Raw genomic sequence first — 27,488 nt, 5'->3', positions numbered from 1 at the left:
GCAGGAGCCTGTTGCTTGATCTTCCCTGCTTCCACAGCACTGGGGTCAGATAAGTTCTTTGTCCCCAATGATAGGGTTTGTTTCTGCTTGCTCCATCCATTGCATATACCCCTACTGCCAATACAGGGGGTCCCCGCAATAAGTCACCCTGGTATACATCTGTTCCACTCTAAAGTAGTTGATGTTTGTAGGATTTGGTGTGTTATAAGTCGTGCAAAACACTCCTCCCAATTTGCTTAAACAGAAGTCAGCCGTGGGGCAAAAATTCCCCCCTTTCAGTTGTTTTGTTATAAGTCCAAATTTTTTTGAACATTTCTTGAACTTATAGCAAGGGCCCCATATACAGGTATACCTGTATTCTATACCAGCAAAGTTCTCTCCTAGTGTGGATGCAGCTTATACCAGAAAAAATGCTTTTGCTGGGGTAATTTTTTCTAGATCTCCAAGCATCTTGTCTACACTAGATGTCTGTCAAAACAAGTTGCATTGACATACAACCACCACTGTCATTAAACAACTGTACCGACGTAGTGGACTATGACTGCTTGTTTAGCTGCTCTATGCCAACAGAAAAGCTCTCTCCCATTAACATAATTAAACCACCTCCAACAAGCAGTGGTAGCTATGTCAGAGGGAAAGTATCTCCTGCCAACATAGCACTATACATACTGGCTTATTTGTTGGGGTTATTTATGTTGCTCAGAGAAGAGGGTTATTTCTCCCACGCCCTGAGCAACATAAGCTATACCAACAAAAGAACTAGTAAAGACATAGCCTAACTGTGCTATCAAATTAATCAGCACAGCTATAATGGAAAAACAGCCAGTCAATTTCTCCATCTAAACAGGTGTTAAAACACAAAGCCAAATCTACTATATATTTTAGAGAGTGTGTGTGTCTGTTCAAGAGCACCTCATAAATGGTAAGAGCTAGCTCCACCAAGTTCAATATATAGCTTCCTCTCATAAAACTAAAAGAAACGTAAGGGTTTTGCTGTGTCAGGAAAATGGGATGTGCCCAGAATGGGATTGCTTCTCATAAAACCATACACCAAAGAGAGACAGATTCTCCAGACAGGTGAAAGAGCCTGGCTGGGGATGTGCCTCCTCCGCTCCACTGTCCAGGACTGCCCTAGCCCTGAGCCTCCTGCCCCCAGGCATTCTTTAGGAAAAGGAGGGCTGAAGCTCTCTGTCCTCCCAATTCATACAGGAACATTTCTGACTGTTCCCCTTCATCAGGGACTAAGGGGAAGTGCACAGTTTGCTGCATTCCTCACTCTGGCTAAGGAGTGTAGGGAGCAGATGAACCTGCTCAAGCCGGGGAACATGCACCCCTCCCCTGGCTATGTCTGCAGAGCTGCAGAAGTCATGGAGAGGAGCGTCTCACCTGGCCCCAAGTTACTGTGGTGAGAGAGGGATAGAATAGTCCTCTCTCTCCCTGGCAGCCTACATACTGACCCCCTCCTCCCCATAGTCCTCTCTCTCCATGGCAGCCTACATACTGACCCCCCTCCTCCCCATCCCCATCCCAGAACAGCGATTTAAATGAAGGAAAACTAAAATTAACTGAGTTAAGGACTGGAGCAATACTGGATAAATGTGCTCATTTTCTTTAAGATTATTTTCTCCTTTTCTGAGGGTTAATAAGTAGAGAAAAAAGCCCAAAACAAACAAGGGCACCCAGCAGTTTTAGAATCCTGTCACAATTTTTGCTGCTTTCAACAAAGCTATTTTTATTAAAAAATGTGGTCGTCTTATTATGAAAATATAGCCATGCCATGACATGACAAAGAAACCAATCTCCTGTCAAAAACAACAGCCTGCAAACTGGGAAGTTGCCACATTCTCACCTCGGTCATCTTAATGAAGTACGACCAGCAGAGACTAACAATTTTAATGTTAATATTATTTTGGATTTCTGCTGGCAATTTTTTCTTTTGTAACTGCAGCAAGACAAGGCTAATATAATATCAAAATTCTGTAGTTAAATCAATTAAAAAAAATCAAGGAATGCAAAAGGTCAACATATAAGCAATCACATTGTTTCTTCAAGGCTGTCCCCACAAATACGCAAAATACACAGCTCCCTAGAGGACCACAAAATTTGGGGCACCAAACTGCCTCAACTTCGTGGTGCCCTAGGCAGCACTGTGCTGTGGTATGTGGCATTGTTGGATGTGCCTGAAATGGTATTGTGTCTCAGAAAACCATTCAGAAAAGAAACACTCACTAGGCAGGTGTACCTTTCCCCCAGAACTACCCCACCTCAGTGCCTCTTACTCTCCAGGTACCCTTGGAGAGGGGGCTGAAGCTCCCCTTTCCCAAAATATGCCTGCTGGAGCTGCAATGGCCATGGAGATAAACTTCTAGTCTGGCCCCAAACTGCTGCAGTCAGAGGGGGGGCTGGGGTAGTTCACCCTCCCCAGGGCAGCCTGCATACTGAAACCCTCATCCCCAGCTCCACCCCAGAGCAATGATTTAAATGAAGAAAAACAAAAATTAATTGAGTTAAGGATCTGAGCATCATCACTGCTGTGTGTGTATGGCAGATAATCAATGCATACTAGAGGGGTTCTTGAAATTATTCATGTTCCCAAGACCAATTTTTGTGGATAGGGCAAATTTCAGGTTCCCTCAGAGTGAAGTTATAATTAAGCATTTTTGGACCTCATTACAGCTTTTCCTTTTTAATCCCCTTTTTGCCATTCCAAATTGAAGATGACATCCAAAGGAAACCAGGATGTTGTGAGCAGGGCAGAGCTCAAGAAGCTGATACATTCTGAGAGTCAGAATCAAATTTTGATTACTGGAAGATTATAAACCAAAAGCAAATTGATGTTTTCAGACACAATGTATTCAGATTATTATATGTGATAAAACTTGGGGATAATCCATAGCCCAATTCAAATTCAATACTTAAAAAAAACCCAAAACAAAAAATTTGAGAAATGATATTTCATAAATTAAGCCAATATGCATTTAAGAATTCATGTTTTCAGTTTAGTCAGTCACACTATAGATCACAGATCACATTCCTGCTTTCCAATTTCCTCCTGTGCTCTGGGATACATATAAAGTACACTTTTCCTCACTCACCTTTGGATCGAGTGGAGATATCCATCCCCTCCACCACCTCCTGCTCTGCCTTTATTTCCTCTTCAGCCAAGCTACAGGAGTTAGAGAGAAATTTAGAAAAGTTATTTTCATATTTAGGTTCATGCACAAAAGCCTTAAGTGGCACTTTCAAATATTTATGGCCACAAATCTAATCTCCTCTAACTTTAAAGGTTCATTCTCAGGTGGAGTATACACTATCTTGCCTCTGATACATGAGGAGCTGGTTTAAAAGGCAGCTTCCCACAAGCACTGGATATACCTCCCCACACACACACTGCTGCCTCTGACAGACCCCCTACAGACAGGAGCTGCTGTAGGGGAGCAGTCTCAGTCCATGGGAAGCTTGGACCCCTTGCGGGCATGGCCTGCTGTGACCCTGCGCTGCTACCTCTGTATCAGAGGCGACAGCACAGGGTGCCAGGGGGCTCCCTGGGAGTGGTATCAGAAGCACACTGGCTGCCGGCCCCGCCTGCAGAGACTATTGAATAGTCATGTAATCACTAAAATTGTATGTGGTTACACAACTATTCAATTACATGCTATCTAACAGCCCTATTCTTCAACAGTTGTGGGCAAAAATTTTTTATGAGAGCCACTCTAAGCATTTGCTAAGTGGTCAAGGGCTGTACTCTTCCACATTAAGGAAGAGGTGCGGGGTCTGGGATGGAGGTTGGGTGTAGAAGGAAGATCAAGGAAGGGATTGGGGTGCCAGAAGTAGTGTGGGGTCTGGAAGGGTGTTTGGGTGAAGGAGGGGGTTGTGACCTAGGAAAGAGGATGGGGTGCAGGATCGAGGTATAGGTGTAGGAGAGGATGTGAGTGGGGGTATAGGGTCTGGGAGAGGGTTGTGACCTGGGGTATGGGGTGCAAAAATCTGGGCTGTGACCTGGGGCAGGGGATCAGGGTGCATGGTCTGGTAGGAGGCATGGGTGCAGGGTTCAGAGTGGGAGAGGGTTTAGATTGTGATCTGGGGCAGAAGCACAGGAGGTTGGAGGAAGGGAGGGTGGGAGGGGCTGGGATGCCATGTCCAGGATCTGGCTGGGAGTAGGGATGTTAAATATTGGTTAACTGAAAAGAATTCATGAGGTTAATCAACTAATCAGTTACTCAACTATTCTATAGTCTCCAAGGTTGGGGCAGCAGCCAGTGTGCTCTGGCCCCACTCCCAAGGAGCCCCCTGACACTGCACACTGCTGCCTCTGTATCAGAGACAAAGCGTGGGGTGCCAGGCGGGAGCTGGTTTAAAAACCAGCTCTCCTCGCAGACTGGCTACCTGTTGCCCTGTCTGAGGGAGGGAGAGGTCCAAAAACCCCAGACCCAGTGCAAGCGGGAACTGAGCCAGGCTGCCTGGCCACTTGGCTCCTAATACCTGTGCTGCAGTTGCATTTAAAGTGTATGTCCCAGATCCAATGCAAGCTGGGACTGAGCCAGGCTGCTGGCCAGCCTGCTAAAAAAATGTACTGGGTGGGGGAGGGGAATGCATGTAGTCTATAGTGTTTCTCAACAAGTGGTACAAGTACCCTTAGGGGTACTTGAGAGAAGTCTGGGGAGTACATCTACACAACATTTTTGTTTTAAGTTTTATAGCAGTTTATTATTTTTGTACTTTTTATATCCAAAAACTACATTGTCTGCCTGGCTACGATTAAGTTGTTTAAACAAATGGGTTGCAATGGTAGAAAAAAAAAGTGTGTGTGTGTGTGTGTGTGTGTGTGTGTGTGTGTGTGTGTGTGTGTGTGTGTGTGTGTGTGTGTGTGTGTGTGTGTGTGTGTGTGTCTGAAAACTATAGGTACGGAGGGGTACTTACACTTTTTTTTAAAAGAGATACTTTATTTAAAAAGGTTGAGAAACACTATAGTATTAAGCTATAAGCTCGTTTATCAGTTAATCAACTATACTATTACATCCCTAGCCAGGAGGTGCTTACCTAGGTGGCTCCTGGCCAGCTGCCCAACGAGACCTCGGGCAGATTCCTTGCCTTCCATACTACTTCTCAAAGTGGCCAGCTGTGGGGGCCATATGCTCTCTGAGCACTGCAAACCCCTAGGGGTTTCCAGCCAATGAGAGCTACAAAATTATTCTGGGGGCAAAGGCAGCATGCAAAGCCCCTCCCCACAAGGCTCATATCACATAGAGCTCATGGCCTGTGCAGCTAGCCACTTTGAGAAGCATGAGGGGGAGCAGAAGGCAGGCTGCCTGCCTGAGGCTCCTTCTGCGCCATGGGACAATGGCAGAGGCTGGGTCCATGGGCTGCATTTTGCTCGCCCCACTCTACAATCTGAAAAAATCAATTGTATAAATTCACCTTCATGCAACTCCACCAATAATAGCAACAGCAGAAGACAATGTAAATTGGGGTTGGGAAAATCCTGCCCATGGTCCGTATCCAGCCCGTCATTTTCCTCCAGCCCACCATGACCCTATGGGCTGCTAAAAGCTCTGCGGGACAGCCTCTGTCTGCTTGCCGCAGCCCCAGCCACACTGTTCCCGGAAACAACTAGCTACCACTAGTAAGTGTGTTTCTGAGCATCCCTTGGGGTACGGAGGATGGGTGTCTCCACACATTGCCCCTGTACTCCCTCACCATCCTCAAAGTTCCCATAGGTTGATTTCCAGCCAATGGGAGCTGCAGGAACAATGCTTGGAGACACGCTGTCCCCCTAAAGAAACAGAGATGTATTTGCCACAGCAGCAGCTGGGTGCTTTGAGTGGCAAGGGGCCACCATGGCATGCAGGCAGCCTGCCTACCTGAGTTCCCTGCTGCACTGCTGGATGAGAGCTGCCTACGATAAGCACCTCTCAGCCAGGGCCAGAGCCTGCACCTCATGCTCCCCAACCCACTGCCCCAGGTCAGAACCTCTTCCTGCACTCAAACTCCTTCCCAGACCCTGCACACCTATTCCAGGCCTGGAGCTCCCTTCCATGTCCTAATTCCATCCTTGATCCCACATCCCCTCCATTTACATAAAACGGCAGCCTGTGACCAATGTTCCTTCTAATCTTTTCTATCCATGTGCAGATTTTTTTTTTTCCCAGCCATGTGTACCACCAATTGAAAGAAAAAATCAAGCTATGGGCACTCTGCTAATCAGCTGGGGAGTATTTGATTCTTTCCTGGGTGGCCATACAAGCACACAACTTACAGGGAACGCTGCCTGTGACTGCTTATTAAAACTTTTGGGTGTCTCCCCAGCAAATATTACTGGTCATACTTGATGTATACAGAGTACTTATGTTTTTGCCACCATGTCATTCATTCCCACACAGGCACTTCTATGATATTCAGAATAAGATTAGAGAACAAGTAGGGATGTAAAATTCCATTTAATTGGTTAACTGGTTAAACATTATTTAACCAGTTAACTGACTTTAAAAAAAAAAAAAAAAAAAAAAAACGAGAGAGAGGGGACAGGCAAGAGAGCCACTTGACCCTGCCGCAGCTGAAGCAGCCATCCCACCCACCACTGGGCTGAAGCGCACCCCCTCCACAGGTAGGCATGGGCCTCCTGGAGAAGCCCCTGCCTGCGGGGGGATCCACAATGGACAGGGGCCACTCTGGGCAACTGCCTGCTGCTGCTCCAGCCCCAAGCAGTTAACCTTGGCCTATTACCAGTTAACGTGTTAAATATTCACATCCCTAATGACAAAATAGTAATAACATTTTGGGCCTGCATAACTTCCACATTAGTGTCACTAATGGAGAAATAGGAGTTAAAATTTTGGCAGTGTAGATGAAGTTGTGGAAGGTAGGTGAAACAAAGGTAATGAATATGGTTGTTCAGTTGCACAAAGGTTTTGACATCTGCAGCTGTGTACAGAAAAACTAACAAACAATCTCAATACATATATTTTCATGATATTGTGGTATAACTGGGAGTCAGCAGACTAACACACCATCCAAGATTTTGAAAATTGCTTCATTTAAATCCATCTATACGGAAAACAATGCTGAATACTACTGCCACCACCATGGGTGGTTTATGTACTTTGCTTGGGATTTTTGTAGGAAATGGTGTATTCATTTTTCTCTATATTTAATAAAATTAATCTTATAAAGAATCCCCACCAAACAGGAATAAGGATTATATTTACATTATTATGTACTGTATAACAGTGGCAAAATAGCACCTACTATTATACCGTCACATTACTATAATACCAGTGGTTCTCAATCTTTTTGATACTGGGGACCAGTAAACCCATTCACAAACTTTTGGAGGACTGGTAACATTTATTTGAAGGGCTCAACAAATAGTGTAATCTACTCGCCCATGGCGAGTAGATTACACCCCGGAAGAGCCGGCGCGGAGCGATCTGCGCATGTGCAGGACAATCTGCGCGTGTGCAGAGGGCAGAACCGTGCGGCTGGCGAGCGGGGCTCGCTGACGCTCGGCGACCCCTGTTTATTTTCATATTAATTAAGCAAATGATGAATATGCAAATAAATGTTTCTGGTCCTCCCAAAGCTCCTGGTGCCAACTTTAGCAAAGCTTTTGATACAGTCTCCCACAGTATCCTTGCCAGCAAGTTAAGGAAGTATGGATTGGATAGATGGACTCTAAGATCGATAGAAAACTGGTTAGACTGTTGGGCCCAGGGTTTCCCAAACTTTATATAGTTGGAACCCGGGTTTTTTTGATTATTTTTGGGCCGCAAAACAAGGTAAACACACATATAAACTTGGTTGAGACAGGAGGTGCGGGCTCTGGGGTGTGAATGAGGGATTTAGGTATAGGAAAGAGTGAGAAGTGCAAGTTCTGGGAAGGAATTTGGATGCAGGAGATGTGGAGGAGATGCTGGCTCGGGGAGGGGGCTCAAGACTGGGGAGTGTTGTGGTGCTGAGTAAGCCACAGACTTGTGGAACTGAGGGTGCAGGATTTTGGGGATGAGAGAGGCTCAGGACAGAGGGTTCCAGTGTATGATAGGCTCAGATTTGGAGTTGGTGGGGAGTTCAGGAGTGTTATGGTGCTGCGGCCAGATGACGAGTTGGCCCCAATTGGGGGCTTGTTAGCCAGGCTTCGTTTTTAAATAAAATATTGTCAAACACAAAAGGTTTCAGCATTGTCTTTATTTACGAGAGGGGCGGGAAATCTGTTTTGAGTCAGGAGTCACTAGCCCACAGAAAAGTCAGTAGGGGCCACACAAGAGAAATACAAAAATACAACCCCTCCAAACCCCTCAAACCTCACTAATGTGGCCCCAACTGTGCTTGTGGGTGCTGGGACAGGATGCCAATGGCTGCTGGGGTAGGGGACAGGGTGCCAGTGGGTGCTGGGGCACGTACTTGTGGGGGGTCTGGATGGGGAAGGAGGGGACAGGGACCGATACCTGGGGTTCCTGCAGCTGCACGCCAAGGCCCAGGAAGTGCGTGAGCTGCTACCCAGTCTCCCACACAGTGGCAGGGCACCTGAAATGCTGGTCCGTCGCACACCCGATACCTTCCTGCGCGAGGGGGAGGGAGGAAGTTCTGGACCGCGCCAGCCCCAACCGCTGGGGCACTGCACGCCTTGCTCCTCCGCTCCCCATGGCAGCGCGCACTGCCCAAGCAAACGGAACTGGTGCAGTCTCCGACCCCCACTGCCTCCCCAGCGTACAATGGATTAGCGTTTTAGGTACCACACTGGCTGTTGGGGCAGAGGGGAGAGCAGCCTGCGCACTTCCAGGACCTGGTACGCAGCTGCAGAACTGCCCCCCGACTCTGCAGGAAACCCGCGCTACCTCCGTGGTCCCTGGAGGTAGCATCAGCGTGGCCACCCCCCCGCCCTGGCCCCAATCCTGGCTGTTTTATCGGCCAGCACCGGCTCCTATTCTGCATCAGTGCGCCCAGTCCTCTCCCTGGGTCCTAGCGCCTGCCGGATCTAGCCCCGCTGCCTGGAAGCATGCCTGGAAGCATGCCTGGCAGAGACACCGCGGGCGGCGGGCTCTCTCCCAAGAATTGTGCATGCAAAGTTTTCTGAGGGCCGGTATTTTTTTTTCTGAAGACAAGTACTGGGCCACGGCCCACACTTTGGGAAACGCTGCTACACACAATATGCTTCTTTCTACAATTTGATGGCTTACCAGTATGGGAATAAGGTGATCGCTGCCTTTAAAATGGTAAATCCACATTCAAATTTGGACAGGGCCATGTGAATCTTTAATAATGTCAGTGGGAAGGAAGGGGTGGCAGTGACACCTTCAGTCCACACTAAAATCTAAGCCTGTAACTCTGACCTCTCTTGACAGATATCTAGTCATCAGCTCAAACTTAATATGGCTAAAAGAGACCACTTTTTCTCATCCCTCAACTCAAACCCACTCTGCTACTTTCTTTCTCCACCACTGTGGATCAACCAGCACCTTGTTTATGACTCAGGCCTGTAATCCGCACACCATATTCAACTCAGACCTCTCTATAGGATGGGCAAAACAGCTCATGGGCTGGAACTGGCTTGCCATGATCCTCTGAGCCACCAATACCCCACGTCCCAACAGCACCCGAGGACAGGTTCCCTGCCTACTACTCCTTCCCTGCACCACTCAGCTGCTGGGGCCAATGTGTGTCCGTCTCTGCACAATATGTGCCCCTTGTGGAGTGGGGGGGCGTATCCATGAGCTGCCCCCATCCCCAGCACAATCCTTACAGCTCTCATTGGTGGCCCCAATTCCCTCTCCCATGGCATGCTTTTTCCATACATACATATACACGCACACTGGCTCCAGCAACAGGAGCCTTTGAGCGGTGTGAGTCATGTAGGTAGGGAGCCTTCCCTCTGGACAGCTCGCCAGGAGCCACTTAGGATAAGTGTCTCCCAGCCAGAGCTTGTACATGGCACTCCCTCTCTACTGCACCCTAACTCCTTAATTCAGTGATAGAAATGTAGTCGTGTTAGTCTGGTGTAGCTGAAGCAAAATGTAGGACAATGTAGCACTTTAAAGACTAACAAGATGGTTTATTAGCTTTCGTGGGCCAGACCCACTTCCTCAGATCAAATAGAGGAAGAAAATAGTCACAGCCATATATACCAAAGGATACAATTAAAGAAAAGAACACGTATGAAAAGGACAAATCAAATTTCAGAACAGAAAGGGGATGCGGGGGAGGGGGAGAAGGTAAATGTCTGTGAGCTAATGATATTAGAGGTGATAATTGGGGAAGCTATCTTTGTAATTGGTAAGATAACTAGAGTCTTTGTTAAGACCCCCGTGCAAAGTGTAGAATTTTAGCATGAACAACAGTTCAGAGGATTCCCTTTCAAGTGCAGTTTTAAAAGGCTTTTGAAGCAGGATGCAGGTAATCAAGTTGTTGAGACAATGTCCTTTCTGGTTGAAATGGCAAGAAACTGTTTTTTCTTTGTGATCCTGTCTAATATCTGTTTTGTGGGCATTGATCCTTTGGCGAAGTGTCTGAGACGTTTGTCCAATGTACATAGCAGACAGACACTTTCAGCACATGATAGCATAAATTATATTTCTGGATGAGCAAGAATATGTGTTCTTGATCTTATAACTCACTTGGTTAGGTCCAATAATGGTATCAGCAGAGTGAATATGTGGACAAAGCTGGCAACGGGGTTTGTTGCAACGGAAGGTACCAGGGTTGGTATTAGTGTGGTATGTCCTGTGGTTGTTGGTAAGAATCATCTTGAGGTTAGGTGGTTATCTATAGGAGACTTTGGGTCTGTCTCCCAGAGCCTCTTGGAGTTTGGTATCCTGTTCCAGTATAGGCTGTAGTTTATTGAAAAACTTCAGGATCTCTACCAAGCATTTATAAACCTTAACTACCCACCCAGAGAAATAAAAAAGCAAATTGAAAGAGCCAGACAAATACCTAGAACCATCTACTTCAAGACAGACCCAAGAAAACCAACAATAGAACACCACTTGTCATCACCTATAACCCCCAACTTAAACCTGTCCAACACATTATCAATAAACTACAGCCTATACTGGAACAGGATACCAAACTATGTCTACAAAGGTAATCTACATGGCTCCGTCGACGGAGCCATGTAGTGTAGACATACCGCAGGTGTTAGATATCAGTATAACAGTGTACCAGCAAAGGTTGCCTAGAGATGTCCCTGTCTTTCTATCAGAATCAAGGCATACTGGCATGTGGGGACCAAAGACAGGAACAGCAAGGGTATTATTTCAGGATTGCCTTGTATTAGAGTTATAATAGGTGAGATCTGCTCAGCTTTTAACTAAACATGATTGGCGTTAGCTAACGCTATCAAGTTTTTAAAATTTATTAAAATTGAAAGTTCGCTAATTCATGTATGCTATTTGTACACTTTTTAAAAGATGTAAGGCCATTTCTATACTATCATTAGGTCAGCAAAACTTGTGTCACAAGTGAGTGTAAATTATGTTGGCATAAGTAGTACTGTGCTACTGCTGCTTGTTGGGGGTGGATTAATTTTGTCGACAGGAGAGCTCTCTCCTCTTGGCAGAGTGTGGCTACCCACAAGATCTTAGGCACTGGCACAGTTGTGCCACTGCACGCTTTCTAGTGTAGACAAAGCATGCTTTGGTGCATGAATAAAACCAAGAAAAATATTGGTTTCCTAAATGTTTCCAAGTAGAACAAAATATCTTGACTTGACATGACTCTGCTGTGTATTATACAAGTAATATCTCATGACAGTTTCTCTCAAGATCAACAGAACAGTCTCAATGTTGAAATGAATTCAATACTTAACAATTGTTTTGCATTTGTTAGACAATTATAATTCTACTTTACTGTAACTGGAAACAACCTAAAAAATACATGATGGTGCCATACATGGACTGGTGGCACAGATGAAATTAGACATAGTCAAGCCCAGGGGTGGCCAACCTAAATGTGAGAAGGAGCCAGAATTTACCAGTGCACATTGCCAAAGAGCAACAGTTCTATATCACCAGCCCTGATCATCTCCCCACCACCATTCAGCACATCCCACCCACTGGTAGCCCCACCGTCTCCTTTTCCTCCTGACCACTGGGATCAGCTCTCTCTCAGTGGGAGACACTGGAGGGGGGAAGCACAGGTGTGACAGGCTCAGTGGAGAGGGTGGGGAAGTGGCATGATCCTAGGGGGAGAGGGCCTAAGGCAGAGCTGGGGGTTTAACAGTGAGCACCCTCCAGCCCAGTGGAAAGTTGGCACCTGTAGCTCCAACCCTGGATTTGGTATCTATGCAAGGAGTTGCATGTTAACTTCTGAAGAGCCACATGTGGCTCTGTAGCCACAGGTTGGCCACCCCGTCAAGCCTTATAGAAGAAGATGTACTTCCCCCCCCCTTCAAGAATACTAAAATTTTATGCGTCTAAATAATATGATAGAAACGTAGCCGTGTTAGTCTGGTGTAGCTGAAACAAAAATCTAATAAACCATCTTGTTAGTCTTTAAAGTGCTACATAGTCCTGTATTTTGTTTTAAATAATATGAAGCACCCAAAATACTAAACTTCAAATAAAAAAAGTCACAAGATCTCAAGCAATGAAGAAAACACTGACTTGGTATGGAACAAAATCCAAAGTATAAGAAATCTAGGGAGTTAGATATTGTGTAATTTAATAATCATGTAACCATACCAAATCTTAGCGGTTGTACTATTTTTCAATGGTTCCCGGGGCAGGCCAGCAGCCAGTGCACTCCCAGCCCAACTCCCAGGAAACCAGCTGCCACCCTAGGCTTCTGCCTCTGTATCAGAGGTAGCAATTCAGGGGGGCAACAGCCTCTGTCCATGGCAAGCCTAGGCTTGCAGCAGACAGAGACTGCTCCGTGGCAGCAGCCCATCTGTAGGGGGCCCACACTCCCCATGGACAAAGGCTGTGCCAGCATCTCATGGAGCAGCCTCTGTCTGCAACAGCAGCCCCTGTGGACAGAGGCTGCACCAGCATCCCACCTGCTCCCCCTGGGCTGCTGCCTCTGATATAGATAAGCGGGTGCTTGTGGGGAGCTGACTCCCAAGCACAGCTTCCCCCGGCTCCCCCTCTCCTGCTGCCTATGTGGGAGGCAGCAAGGCGGGGGAGGGGGACAAAGGGGGGGAGCAGGCAGCTCTGTGGAACCATCTCCTCACACGTATCGGCTCCTGCCTGTCCTTTTGCTATGGGCATCAGCTCTTGCCTTTCCCCCCTTGCTGCCTCTGATACAGAGGCAGCAAGGGGAACTGAGTACCTGTAGTCATTTGGTTTAACCAGTAAACCCAGACTTATCAGTTAATCGTTTACATGACTATATGCTAACAACCCTAAAGGAAACAATTTAAATATATATGTATTAATAGAACTATGAAAAACATTTAAAAGTTTGCAGTGATGAAATGACATCAGAGATGTCCTGTATTATTCGGCTCGTTGTAGGCCACTATAGTTCATATATAGGCAATCTGCTGGGTGCGGTATATGTGAAAATCCAAAACTTTGGAAATAATCCTGGTAATTTACAGCTATTTTAAGGTAACCTTTTCCAGAACTGATGATCTTTTAAGTTTTGTGACTGCCACTGAAACAAGAAATATTCTGAAAGTGCTTTGAGCATCATACCTTTCCAATTTCTCACTAATCTCATAGCATCTTTTCCTCAGCAAAGGATTTCAAGTATAATAATTCATGATAGCAAGCTCCTAGGGACAAGTATCCTACTGTTTCCCAAAGCAAAGGAAGGGAGGAAAAGAAAAATCTTTGCATCACTCTGAATGCAAACACAAAGCCAGTACTATAGGAATATACAGTAACTGGGAGGTAAGACTAGACCATCACATAGAGTCACATTTCAAACAAACCGCATTTTCTGCAATAGTGATTGCTTTTGTTATTTCATTTTTCTCCTAGTCAGATGCATTACTATTATGTAGAAACTAAAAATATGATAGCTTTGGGTTATGTATCCGAAATGGTAGTGGCATGTACTCCATTAAGCATATAGCTGAATACAATATTTATCTTAGTCATTCTGAAACCAACTCTTATTTCCAAAACAAACAGAACATATTACAAACAAATAGTAACTGAAACACACGTTTAGTCAATTAACAATGAAACCGGCAAAAACATGTATTAATCATTTAAGACCTAACATATCTGTACTGACAGGATTGTTATAAAAATGAAGTCACCAAATGTGTTAAAATAAAACCAAACTCATTTCACACAAACTATTTTTAAACATGTATGATTATGGGGGGGGGGAAGATGGGGTGCAGGTTCTCTTTTCTGGGGAGAAGCTGGAGGAGAGATGGAAAAAGGGAAGGTTACAAATAAGATTTACTTCTGCTTATCAGAAAAATTATTACCTTAGCTGAATAATGCTTTCACTAACTGAATAATGCTTTCATTTACTAACGTAAAAGAGTTATTTGCTTACGCATTTCAAATGGTTAATTTCATACAAATTAAATAATCTGTCTATTCTAAAAAGATATATCTTCCTTTTATTAGTAAAATTTATCTCAAAATGTACATGTATAAAAATATCGACACCTATGCTTAACCTCTGATAACTACACAGAACAATTAAAAAGTTGCAGATGAACTACTGCACCTTGACATTTAACCAAGAAAATCTGATGGACATGGAAAACCACCTAGAACAGCCCATGCCCACATGCACAAAATTTTCAGTCTACATATGGGAATTATTTTAGTCCCATGAACCATACATTTATGGAAGTCTATTTTCCCCTTTAATAAAAAAAACTGCTTTAAAACCACAAGGACTAAATTAAATTTTATCCTGATGATAATTCCTGCTTCCTCTAGATCACACTTGTTTGTAACAAATATAAATCATGATTTTTTAAAAAAACCTGCATTCAATAAAAAAAAATGCAAAAAATATTAGCATGCCATTGCTGAATAAATAGCAGCTTTGTATAAGCACTCACCTATAACAGTCTCTTACTCATCGGTAGCTATGCTATTTATGCAGGATTCTTAAAATGGCGTCTGGCAGCACTGCACTGCCTCATTCCTGTACTGTAGCTAAAATGGTAGCAGTTTATTCAATAACTATATCTCTTGTTTAAATAGCAATGCTATTTTCGAAGCAATCATCTAAATATCAGAAATGGTAAAGGATGATAAAGGGACACCTAACATCCAAATGTTTAAGTAGAAATGCACAAGATAAGGAGTTTTGTGAAGTCACAGGTTACTAAGGAAATTGTTCAATTTTAGATTCAGTCTTCAGTGTGAATCTTTTAGATTTGATGTTTTTATTCTGAATCCCCTGCAAATGCTAATCTTGTATTAAGAAATAAGGTTAATAGCGCTTGTTCAATTGTATACGTAGGGCAACAATTAGACTAGGTACCTATATCAAAATGCAGTATGTGAATTTTACACATTTAGGATCTTCTAAAAAAACCTATTCAACAGAATGTCCATTTAAAATAGCTTAGCACAATGGGGAGGGGTGGGGGAGGGAGAGACAACAAGTAAAAAAAGTTGGTATTGTTCAAATCTTTCTAAAAAATGGGAGCTATACAGCTGAGGCCCAATCAAAATAGATACGATATTTATTGGCGTAAAGTTCCAAAACATACAGGCACAGTTTGGGAATGTTTGTAACTGAAGTCACTGCTATCTATTTTAATGCTACTAGCATAGTGTTTATCAGATGCTTTCAATCTCACAATGAGACACAAAGATATTATGACAATTGGCAATAGTTGTAAGACTGACAACTTCAGTCTGTGGCAAAGTACACGAAACTCAACTCATATACACAATACACTTCCGAATTGGGTATGAAATAGTGAACACATTTCTATTAACAATACTTTCTAAACCCGTTTTAAAGGTCAAGCTAACAGCCTAACAGGCTCATGCAGTGGTGCCTAAATTTTTCTTGTCACAGCCCGTTGCCAGTAAGGGAAACTGTTTGTGCCCCGCCTCCAGTACTGCACAGCCAAGGTGTCCTTAGCAGAGGCGAAGAACTGGGGAAGGGGGAGAAGCTGGCCTCAAGGCAAAGAGGGAATGAGGACAGAGGTGGCGGTGGACTGGAGCTAGGCTACTGGTAGAACAAGACACAGCTATGCTAAAGGCAGGGCAGGGAAGCACTCCCTCCCTGTCCCCCAAGAGGAATGGCCCAGACTCTGCACTGCCCCAAACAGTCTTTCGTGTCCCTCTTGGGGACACAACTCAGTTTGGGGAGCACTGACCTAGTGGATAATGATATCCACAGTTATTTGAATGCCCATGTTTTGTGTGCAAATTCAGAAATCTCAAGGTGCCATGCAGGGTGCTAATGTAACACAAAGTGTTCCATGTGAGGAAAAAAACCAGGATGTAGTCTTTATTAAGACTTATTCCTCCTTGTTGATGATTCTGGATAGGTACCTGTCTTGAGGTACCTTGCTCTATCACTTCCCACCTGCTGGATGAACATGACTACTGAAGCCTGGTCTAGGCACAGAGTTAGATTGACATAAATTGCTTGTGTGGATCTACCTGTGGAAGTGTCTTCATTGAAATTTTGCTCTTGCTGATTAAGTGCCTTTCTATATCCATTTAGTAACACCACCTTCTTAAGCCATGTGGAGGCATGCTTGATGTAATGAAGTTGACGCAATGTCAATGTAGAGATTGCACTGCTTACATTAACTCCTACAGGCTTTCAGGAGCCAATTCACAATGCCCCAACTGACAATCCATATAAACACTCCTGATGAGGATATGCATTGCCGTCACAAGGAACCAAGTACGCACACATACAAGTAATTTAATAACTGAAGTGGCTCTATGTAAGTCAGTTAGGTCGATGTAATTTTGTACTGTTAACATGATCTAGGTTTAAGTAAAAGAAAATAAGAAAGAAGTGGCATCATACACTGGTAAGCAGCCAAGAGAGAAAAGGTAGATGAAGCCTGTGAATAGTAAAATGAAGGAGCTAAATTTACACACTTAATTTTTGTATCATTAAGGTGAAAGTCCCTTAAGCATCTGTTTTTCCATTGTCAATGAATTGAGGGGAAACCTATTTCTACTAAGGTGCCTGAGGGAAAAAAAGAAATCAGATTTGAAGTCATTTGTACTTTGTACCAGTTCCTACGGGTATGTTAAATATTGTAAACAGTTTCAAAAAGTCACTCATTTTTCCTAGGACTACTTAACTTCCAGCTAAAATAGTTTGCCTACAAAGGATGAAAGGGACATGTGGCTTTTTAAAAGCTATTGTTTTCATCCTAATTTATAATCCAGATCTCTTTTGTTTCTCCCTATTACATTCTTTGTATAGATAATTACAAAAATAACTGCATATTGCTACTAAATAATACTGGCTAATCATATTCATCCTGGACAATTCAAAAACTCTTTAGTTGCCAGAAAATTTAAAGAGCAATTATATGATTAATTTCTAGTTACACCAGAACAATTGCCACATTCTACAAATGGCATATACCTCAGCTATACTGCTTCATGCAGGTTCAGTGTAATTGTGAAATGAACAAGAATCAGCTCTGTAAAATCTTGGCTAGGAGGAGTACATGCTTTTTCCTTGCCTCTGTCACTTAAACAAAACCTCTAACTCCATCTGGCCTGAACAGCAGAAAAACAGCACACAGTGCTTCTGTTATGCAGTCTTTAACAGTGAAAGATAGCATCAGATTCATACCTTAACAAAGCCCCAAAAATACATGAAATTCTTCAGCTTATCTGAATTTGCTTTACTTAGATGAAACAAAGATGGTAGAAATTTCCAGAAGGCCTTTCAGTCTTGCCACTGCAATTGTCAATCTTTAACCTACACTCTGTTTCTATTGGCTCAAGTATTCCACAGAGCAGCGTGATTGGGCTGATCTGTAAAACAACACTGCTGTCTCTACCTTGCCTCAGACATCTTACTGCAATGCAGACATTTATTTTTTGTGCACTATAAAAGAATTATATGAGTGATTAAAAATAGCAAGCTTTAACAGACTCACAATGCTACGTTTCATTACATGCACAAGAGCAGCTTATACAAATATTCTTCACTGTCAACAATGTGTCAGAAGATGTAGATTTGAAACAGATCCTTCTTTAACAAAACCTATGGGAGCCATTTTAATGCAAGCTTTTTGATTGCAGATCACTTATTCCTGCTTCCTCATATTAAACAAATAAAATATTATGCAATGTTTAAGACACGAAGCCAAATTGCTAATATGTACGTATTGTTGTTAGGAAAACTATGCCCGTGTGCAATTTCTTGTTTTTAGCAACTGAAGAATAAAAACAGCATAAATTCATTTCTTAGCTGCATTATTACCTTTGTTTTTGCAGAAAAATATTAAGCACTATAAAAACATGAACCAACAGTACACTTCAGTGTTCATTTAGATGGTGATCTGAATTAGGCATTTTAACCATATAATAATATTTTTGGGTTATTCCATTTTCAAGTAAGATATTAATGTTGGCAAAGAAGTAACCAGAGTTAAATGGCTATGTTACAGTATGTTATCAAATCTATAGGACCCTTCTATAAAAGTTAGCATACAAGGTATAACCATTTCTAAATCCATATCAGATATGGATCCATTCTTACACTGTATAGGATGGACTACCATAAACAATGCAAAAATTAGATCAAAAGCATCAAAAAGGAGGTTTCTGATAACTGCACTGCTATGAGAAAATATCCAGTAAAAAGCAACTTAAGATACACATACAAGTGTTACAGCTTAACTATGTAACAAAGGCACAAGGTGTCTTACATAGTAAGAAGTCAAACAACATTTGATCTTGGATGATATTTCATGTAGTATCAAAAACACAGATTTAGGGAGAAATACCCCTTTACTCAGTCCTTCCAACAGCTAAAGTACTGCTGAGTACTAGCACTTTCATTACACCTTAAAAACCTGAGGAACAACCAAATGGAGCTCCACGCTCCAAACATGTTTAATTAAAGATCGAGGAACAAAGACCAAGTTAAAAAAATTCACTGGCCACAGGTAAACAGGAAGAAAGAGCTTTAAGTTTAGCAGCACATTATCAGAAAAACAGTACATTCAAAAGGGAACATAGTTTACTTGAACAAGTCATTTGAAATAGATAATGATTAAAGCTTCAAAATTTGTACATGCTTAGCCTCGGACATTACTTCACCTGCTGAACTCGAGGCCCCCTGTTAAAACCAAAAATTGTTAAACTATGAAAAATGTTCAGAGAGCAGCACACTGCTTACTTACCAACTGTTCAAGCAACCATCTCATTTTTCCACAGTTAAGAAGATACAACAGGCTGGTAGATTTGGGAATTGATCAAAAGGGAATTTTTTGAAACAATTACACAGCAATACATCTAAATCAAAATATAGGACTCCCCCCAAAAAGAGACAATAATCAAAAATTAACTATTTGTAATACTGTCAAGAACCACACATATTTTATATATCTCATGGACTCCACAACACAGAACTGAAGCTGCTACAGTGTAAAACAAAAAGACACAGATAAAAAGGTACATACATTTATTTTAACTATGCAAGAGAAGAAAGCTAATACTTGAAAAATATATTTTCTTTAAAGAATTAGGCATTTAAACAGATGTGTTGTTGCATTTTATTGACCAGCAAACTAATTCTAAAACCTGCAGCTTGAGAAACTTCTTTTAAAGGAACAAAATGTTAACCATATATTGCCCTTCAGAAAGAGAAACACATTGTATTAACTACTCCTGTAAGAAAAAAATTAATATTCATTTCAAGTAAAGATAAGCTGCATAAAAAACATGATGCAACAGCACCCCACCACGTAGGCCCAATATCTACAATCTGCCATTAGCACTTTTTGCTGATGTCCAGGTTTTTTAAAATCCCATCTTTTCTCAGAGATAACTCAGCTTAGCTATTCCTTTCACTGTTTAGAAAGGTAAACTTGCCTGTTCTGCTGTCTGCCATTATCTCTGCTTGACTCCCTGTAGGGCAGTTAAATGCATCTGCTCCCTAGCTTCCATTTTCTCTTCAGCAGGCATGTGACACAACAGACAATAGTGCTGGCAAACTGCTCAGAGACAGAAAGCTTCATTGGAATATCAGGATCTTGATAAACTCTAAAAACACCATCATCCTGTGAAGAAGTAGGTATGCCAAGGTTTTGCCACTCTGCAAAATAAAGCTATGGCTAATGGCTACTAACCATGTGACCCAAGAAAGCAAATTTACACAGTTTCAACTTAATAAAGTGCTGTGGTGTCTGTTTTGCACAACAAATCACAGAGAATCACACTGTTAACCCACAACTCATAGGTCTTAGAGAAAAAAAATTTAAAAAGTAAAGCTTACCTCTGTGGATGCATTGTTAACACAGTGTTATGTCAATACTTATAAAACATGGAGGACAGGCTCTCAGTACTCAGACAGAAAGGGCTTGGCACTTCAGCTTGATGATCTGTCTTCCTAATAAAAGCTAATCCTGGATTGGCTACTTTAGTAAATCTGAATGTAAAGCTTCAGGGGATTGGCTGAAACACTTCCTGAGCGATTATCTTTGTGCAGCTCTGGCAAGCAGGAGCCATCCTGTGCATAGAGAAGACAGGCTAAGCTAGGCCTGTTTCTGAAAAGAAACTTAAAAAGAGGCCCTATATGTGAATTCTGGTACAAAGTAATCAGATTTTCAAACGGTGGAAAGTGATCACTAACTGTGTGCTTAAATAAAACATGCACCGCAAATTATCTTTACTGACTGCATTCAGATATTTTAAATCTGCAGAAGGGAGGGTTCATCCAAGTCACAAAAACTATTTTTTCTAAAAGAAAAACTAAATTTACTTTGTTACCATTCAGGCCATAATTAGAAAATGCAGGAAAGCAGGTAAAAACAGATAAATGGGAGGGAATAAAATTAAACAAATACTTAAGGATCAGGAAGAATCATATTTTAGATTTTAAAAACCCAAATGCCCACCCCTGATTAGATACACACAACATAATTCCATTAAAAACTTAATGCAAAACGTCTAGTTCAGAACTTAAATGATTTCTACAAAAACTACTGCATAATGTATTTTAGATTATAGAGTAAGTAGCTCATTATACCCAAATTTGCACGCAACACACACATCTACCTTCCTCCTAATTTAAAAACAAAATGCTGCAATGAATAATACAAATTGTCAATATCGCACCAGATGCTGTGTTTTTCAGTTCCCCTCCCCCACCACTCAGGCCTTCTAAACCTGTCAGTTAAACAAAAATCTGACTTCCGTATTAGTCGGCTGCAGCTGCAGCTTCCTGTCTATTAACCCTGTCAGATTCAGTACTTTTAAAGATGTAGGCCCTAAGAAAATATAGGTTTCAGCATGTGGAAAAATATCAGAGTCTGCTTTCAGATGGAAGCACAACTCTCTAGATTTTGCAGCATTTTGCTTCAGTTTTTACCCTAAAGGCTTTGTAGAATGAAAGAATCTGAAAAAATAGAATGTGATTGGAGCTAGAATGCTATCCATTTAAACAACCAGTTACATTAAAGACAATGCTCAAGCACTTTATCAAAAGAAAATGAACATTCATCCTCCAAATATCCCATGATTCAATTCCCTTTCTTTCTGCAGTATGGAGAGCAGGGTCAGATTTCTCACTATACCAAAAGAGGGAAAGGCTCAAACAAATGGAGATGTTAAGGGTCAAACTTTCACAAAAGCCTCTGCCTAGTCTTTATCCTCATACTCAAATTCTTGCATCTGAAAAACTGGTAGCAAGGCAAAAAAAAATCTATATGCACCCATAAACTAGAGTGCTCACAGACATTATAGATGAAGAGAGACTGATTATGAAAATAAAACCTTTTATTTAAAAAATGTTTTTTGCATAAACAAAAAGGGAGAGGGTAAGTGTCAGGTTTAAGATTTAAATATTAAATAGAAAATAAGCTAAAGAAACCAAAGCAAAGCTAAACATTCTTACCATACTGAATTTGGATTTGATGCAGAACCCAGGATTGCACAACAGCAGGCTATAAAAAGCCTCTCTCTGAAATCAGGAGGAAGGCTAATTGCCAGTGAAGCCTGCACAAGATTCTCTACTTTGCCTTTAAGAGTTATTGATCTCTAAAACAATCACCACAAATAAAGCTAATAACCCCCACACACATGCGATTCAAAAGCACAGAATCAGTTTACCACACAAGTATAAATGCCTTTGCATTGTGAATCTGCTGAGTCACATATGCAATCCAATACAAAAAAATAATCCTAGGCTGTAGTATCACATGCTGAATTAAAGTTGTTTCTGAGATAACATTCATCTTCTATGGGGAAATCCCAAGCTACCATGTCACCAAACGGTGTACATTTTTCTGTGCTCTTGCACTTTAGGCTGTACAAGCAGATTAAAAGCCCCAAGTGCAATGCTCATTTATTTCCTAACCAATTCTAGAGTCTCTGCTGGAAGCATTTTCCCTATTTAGCCCTAGCAATATTTTTTAGGGCAGAGATCAGGAAGGCTTACGGATTACTTTGTCAGCTATATTCTGTTTTAGGAATGCAACAGAAACAGAATGCCTCTATTAAGGGAAACGTACAGCCCACTACAGCAGCAACAAAACACTAGAAATGCATGACATTCAAGAGAGAATTTTCAGCAATTTTCTTTTAATAGTTCAAACCCTTCAAAGCAGGTTTCTTTCTCATTGTGTGCCTAAAACCCTGTGAAGTAAAGGATTACTTCCTCTGATGCATAACTATCTAGACTTTGATTCTTCCATGCAATGGTATAAGAGAAGGGGAATTATCAACTACTATCAACTAAAATTTATTCTTATTAATAGACAACTGCAGAGACCTGAGATTATTCACATTGCAAACAAAAACCTTAACTCCCTATGAATGCAGTGAATGAATAAAACTTAACATAATATTTGTCAGTACTCTCTGCGAAGCAAGACCTGGGTGTGGGAAAGCAATGGCGCTGATGGTTATTGGGCACATTGCCAAGATGACAAACTTGTTCTTAGGGAAAAGATAGCTAGGCCGCACAGGAGACAGTAATTTATTAGCTAATGCACAAAGTGGCAACAATCCTAGAAAAGGCCACAAGTTCTACCCTTTTTATTCAAAGAAATGTTGGCCTGATCTAGAAAAGTGAGTGGTCCAGTGGTCACAAGCTAGCAAACTATGAACAAAATCTAAAGAGGGTATACTGCTCAGAACTAGGCTTTGTCTGTTATTTTAAAAATACAAAATCAGGAAGGAGAATGCTTTAAATATCTTCTCTATTTTTTTGCCCATTAAATATGTTTTACTACAGTAGATGAAATTTCAATTAAGGAATTATAGGAACCACTGATACAATCAGTAAATAATACCTGTTACCTGAACTAAAAGGCAATTCAATGCATGTCTGACTGCTACTTGACTAATTCTCTTTCATGAGGGTGGTAATTTTTTTGGGTGGAGAAGAGCAAAGAAAACAAAGAAGAGAAAGCAAAGAGCTTTGTTAAGGTAAGAGAGAGCTAGCACAATAGGACACACCCATATTACACAGGAGGGGCACAGAAACCTCAGCACAACTTTGTGTGAGCCAAACAGATTCTAAATCCACTATATATTTGAGAGTTTGTTTGTCTATCCAAGAACTCTTCCTACATTATAAAAGCTAGGACCACCAAACTGGGTATACAGTTTTCTCTTACCATAACTTAAAGCAAAGTAAGGGTTTGGTTGTGCCAGGAAAATGGGAAGTGCCTAGAATGGATTACTTTTCAGAAAACCATACAGAACAGACACAGAATTCCCAGGCAGGTAAAAGGGGCTGGCTGGGGGCACACCTCCTCCCATCCATAAATGCCCCAACCCCGAACCTCTGACTCCTTCGGATGGGAGAGGAACTGAAGCTTCCTCCTTCACCCCAATTCATGAGAGAACATTGCTGGCTGTTCCCCTTCACAGTGAAGTGAGGGGAACACAGACAGTTTGCTGCATTCTTCACTCTGGCTGGGGAGTGCAGGGGGCAAACCTGCCCCAGCCAAGGGCCATGCATCCCTCCCCCTACAGGGCCTGCTAGAGCTGCAGTAACATGGAGAGGCTCTGTTCACCTGGCCCCAAGCCACTGTGGTGAGAGAGGGCTGGGGTAGCCTTCTCTTCCCCAAACAGCCAGTATACTGAACCCCTCATCTCCAGCCTCACCCAGAGCTACAATTTAAATTAAGCATTTTCATTTTATTTTTCAAATACCAAAAATTAATCGAGTTAAAGACCTGAACAATGGAAGGTAAATATTTTAGTGTTTTGATAGGACTGAAAGTCACTTGTATTGATTTATATTTTAAGTTCAGTATGTTTCATATGTATTTATTTATAAGATAGGTTCTTTCTATGCACATTACTATTTTTAAAAAAATTAGTGCATAAAACATGTATCAGAATTATAGAACAGAGAAAAAAAATTAAAGAGCACATAACCCACTCCCTAATCAGAAGAGTCACTCTTTATTTCTGAGTTACTGAGAAGTCTGAGGTTGTTTTTCAGCAAGTTGTTTGTTGAAGTTTGGCTCAAAGTGCGAGACACATAACAAAATACTAATGAACCAGCTATTAGTATATTGTGGAGAAGCAGGTGGTTGGCCTTCTGAAATGCACTGATGATCTATATAAGCCCTAAGGGCCATAGGCTGGGCACCCTTGAGCTAGCATGTGGGCAGTACAATGCTTTGAAGATGTAAGATATTACAAGACTATAGGGAATTGGGGGATGGAGATGAAGATGAGCGCAGGAAAAGAAAGAAAAACAAGTGGGAAAAGATGGAAGAGAGAAGAGGACATAGAGAGAAGGAAAAATTGAAATAATTAATCCTGTATAAACTTCACTCTCTGCCTGCCAGAAGCAAGAGGAACTATTCCCCTGAAAGTCCCATGAACTGTGCCCACGCAGGATATGCCATTCATCAAGAACTACACTCACCACAGGCTGGAGGCACCATTTCCTAAGAGGACCACTGGCTGCACTCACCACAGGCAGGTGGTACCCTCCTGCACTTGCCCCCAGACTTCTAGAAACTCTGCCCACTGCTCATCACAGGCAAGATGTGTTTCCTGGACAGCCCTACATACCGCTCCTTCTATCCAACACTGTCAGAGGTCTCATTCAAACAGAGAAAACTACAGCAACTTCAGGCAGGACTTCAATCTCCCAACCCACAATGAGAAATATAATTGGAAATAACAGTAAAAGATAGTTAATAGGAAAAAGGAGTATGAAGGGAAGAGGAGTGAATTGGGGATATACATTCAATAAGGAAAAAAGTGGGTTGTTCACAGCCTCAGAAGGGAAGCACAAAGGGTTAAAAACCCACAAAGAAAGGAGAGAAGGACTAGCAGGTGACAAACTGGTCACAGGTCTGTGTGTGTGCATGTGAGAGACACTCTGGATGAAAGAGGAGTTATATTCCCAAAAGAAAAGCAGAAAGGGGAGAGAGAGGAAATTAGCATTATAAGGCTTGTCAACTGACTTGGGCTTTCAAAGTCTGTGAGCCCTGTCTCCTGAACATGGGATTCTAAACACTGATTCGATCAGTACCTTCCATGACATTGTTTCCTGCCTTCCCCATTTTATTCTGAAAAAGCAACAGTGCCAGTAATTACCTCCATGGCTAGAGATCTGTAACCTAAGCAGCATCCTGGGATTTGTTTTTCGCATCTAACTAAATGGGCCTAGAGTCGAATCTCGAGCTCCCGCATTTCTAGAATTACTGCCAGCCTCACAGCTATTTGACCTGCTGGAGAAGCTGGTCCTTTTGTCAGAAGTCCAGCTACATGACTGAGATACACTGATTCACCGCTAAGCTAGAGAGCTTTTTGTGGTCAGATGTACATTCACTTTTCTATCTGGACAATATTTTTGTAACATTTCTGGATTGGTTTATTTGTTCTAACTCACACTGCTTATTCCTTATCTCACTGCAGACTGAAGAGGCTGAATTATTTTTATTTGTTAGTTTGTTTGTAATAGGTGTTGAAGTATTTGCCATGTTATTAAAGCAGGACATAGAGGAATAATAGCTCTCAGCAGAAACTTTCATATGTTGAGATAATATGCCTCATGTTCTCCTCTTAAAGGAGGTCTCTATTCATGAGCAGTCATTTGCCAAAGACATCTTTAAATCCCCAAAGCATGCTAGTGCAAAAGATTCTGGGCCTTGTGGAGGACTTGGCCTGCACTTAACAGAATATCTTGTGCAGAAACAGGAATATGCAGACTGGGGAGAAACTCACCAGGCAGAGAAGAATGGTTTGAGACTGACTATGAGTGAACACTCAGGTCCCAATATTTTTATACCACTGTATAGCTAGTTTATCAAAAATCAACAACTATGAGATTAGCTTTAGATTTTTTTTAAATTAAATAGGATACATTTTGAATTATTTTCATTTAACTTGTGATTTTTGAACCTTTAGGATACACATTTTCAAGCATTTTTCTGCAACTATGAGAAGCCAGCAACTTACTTTTTCTTTTTTTAAATAAAAGTGGAGACTTCCCATGCATTTAAAAAAACAGCAGGAGACTTTAAGACACACACCAAAATATCCTAAAGCCATGTAATGAAAATTAAAAGAGATTGGTAATATAAAACATTTGCTGCTACCATCATCTTCCCTTTCCCATTCTCTGACTTCGTCACCACCCATCTCAGCAAATTATGATCAGCTCATCCCCAGCTTTAATCTTTTCACCAACTTCTTGTATTTTTTACCCTTAGTAAACGTAAGCTTTTGTATCACCATCAAGATTTTTCACACCTGCTACTTTTCCTCTTCACTCAACTACTTACAATCCTCTCTCCTAATTTCTCCCCCTGCTTTCTTCCCCACTCTGGGCTGTCCTCTTGCTATCATTATGCTTGAAATAACATCTTATGCCTTATGTTCCAATCATTTCCCTTCTCCTCCACCAAATATATCATAAAACCACTTTCACAAAACTACCAACATCTGCACCAATGTTTCCATGCTTTCTGACATTTTGTAATGTATTGCACATGCCTAAGAGACACTAAAATCCTTGGGGCTGGAACTCCGTTTATTTTATGTTTACAAATGAGTTGAAGATAATGAGCAGGGCTCGATGAACTATGTAATCTACTTGCCCGTGGCGAGCAGATTACAACCTGGAAGAGCTGGGTTCAGGCAATCTGCGCATGCGCAGATTGCCGGACAACGCAGCTGGCGAGCAGGGCTCACCACGACTCAGCGAGCCCTGATAATGACATTGCAATATAGAACAAGCACAACTTCTTCCACTTGTGGCCTTTCTCTATTGTGAAGCTAGGTCTCCTGCATCACAAGTGGAAGGCTAGCATGCCATTAGTATGCATTTCATTCTCATTAATTAGTGCCAACTTTCAGAGTGGTGGCCATGTTAGCATGTTTCAGCAAAATATAAGGAGTTGTCCTTTGGGTCCTTTTTAAAGACTAACAAATTTA

The 27,488-nt window shown here is 42.0% G+C and overlaps 1 protein-coding gene across 7 annotated transcripts in view; it reads right to left on the bottom strand.

Annotated features, from left to right (window-relative positions):
- The window catches only part of ZMYND8 (zinc finger MYND-type containing 8), a 164,633-nt gene that overhangs the window by 104,167 nt on the left and 32,978 nt on the right, over window positions 1-27,488 (bottom strand). For 4 of the 7 annotated variants that reach the window (XM_025189255.2, XM_075901562.1, XM_075901561.1 and 1 more), the window contains one exon: window positions 3,096-3,166. In XM_025189255.2, coding sequence (XP_025045040.1) covers window positions 3,096-3,166 — 71 coding nt within the window. Of the gene's footprint in view, window positions 1-3,095; window positions 3,167-19,949; window positions 20,316-20,352; window positions 20,565-21,972; window positions 21,996-27,488 lie in introns of those variants that run through there. The other 3 variants (XM_075901567.1, XM_075901563.1, XM_075901565.1) reach the window with 3 other exon arrangements.

This window comes from Pelodiscus sinensis, chromosome 18 (assembly GCF_049634645.1).
Source record: "Pelodiscus sinensis isolate JC-2024 chromosome 18, ASM4963464v1, whole genome shotgun sequence".
NCBI lineage: Eukaryota > Metazoa > Chordata > Testudines > Trionychidae > Pelodiscus > Pelodiscus sinensis.
This window is presented reverse-complemented; position numbering and strand designations above follow the sequence as displayed.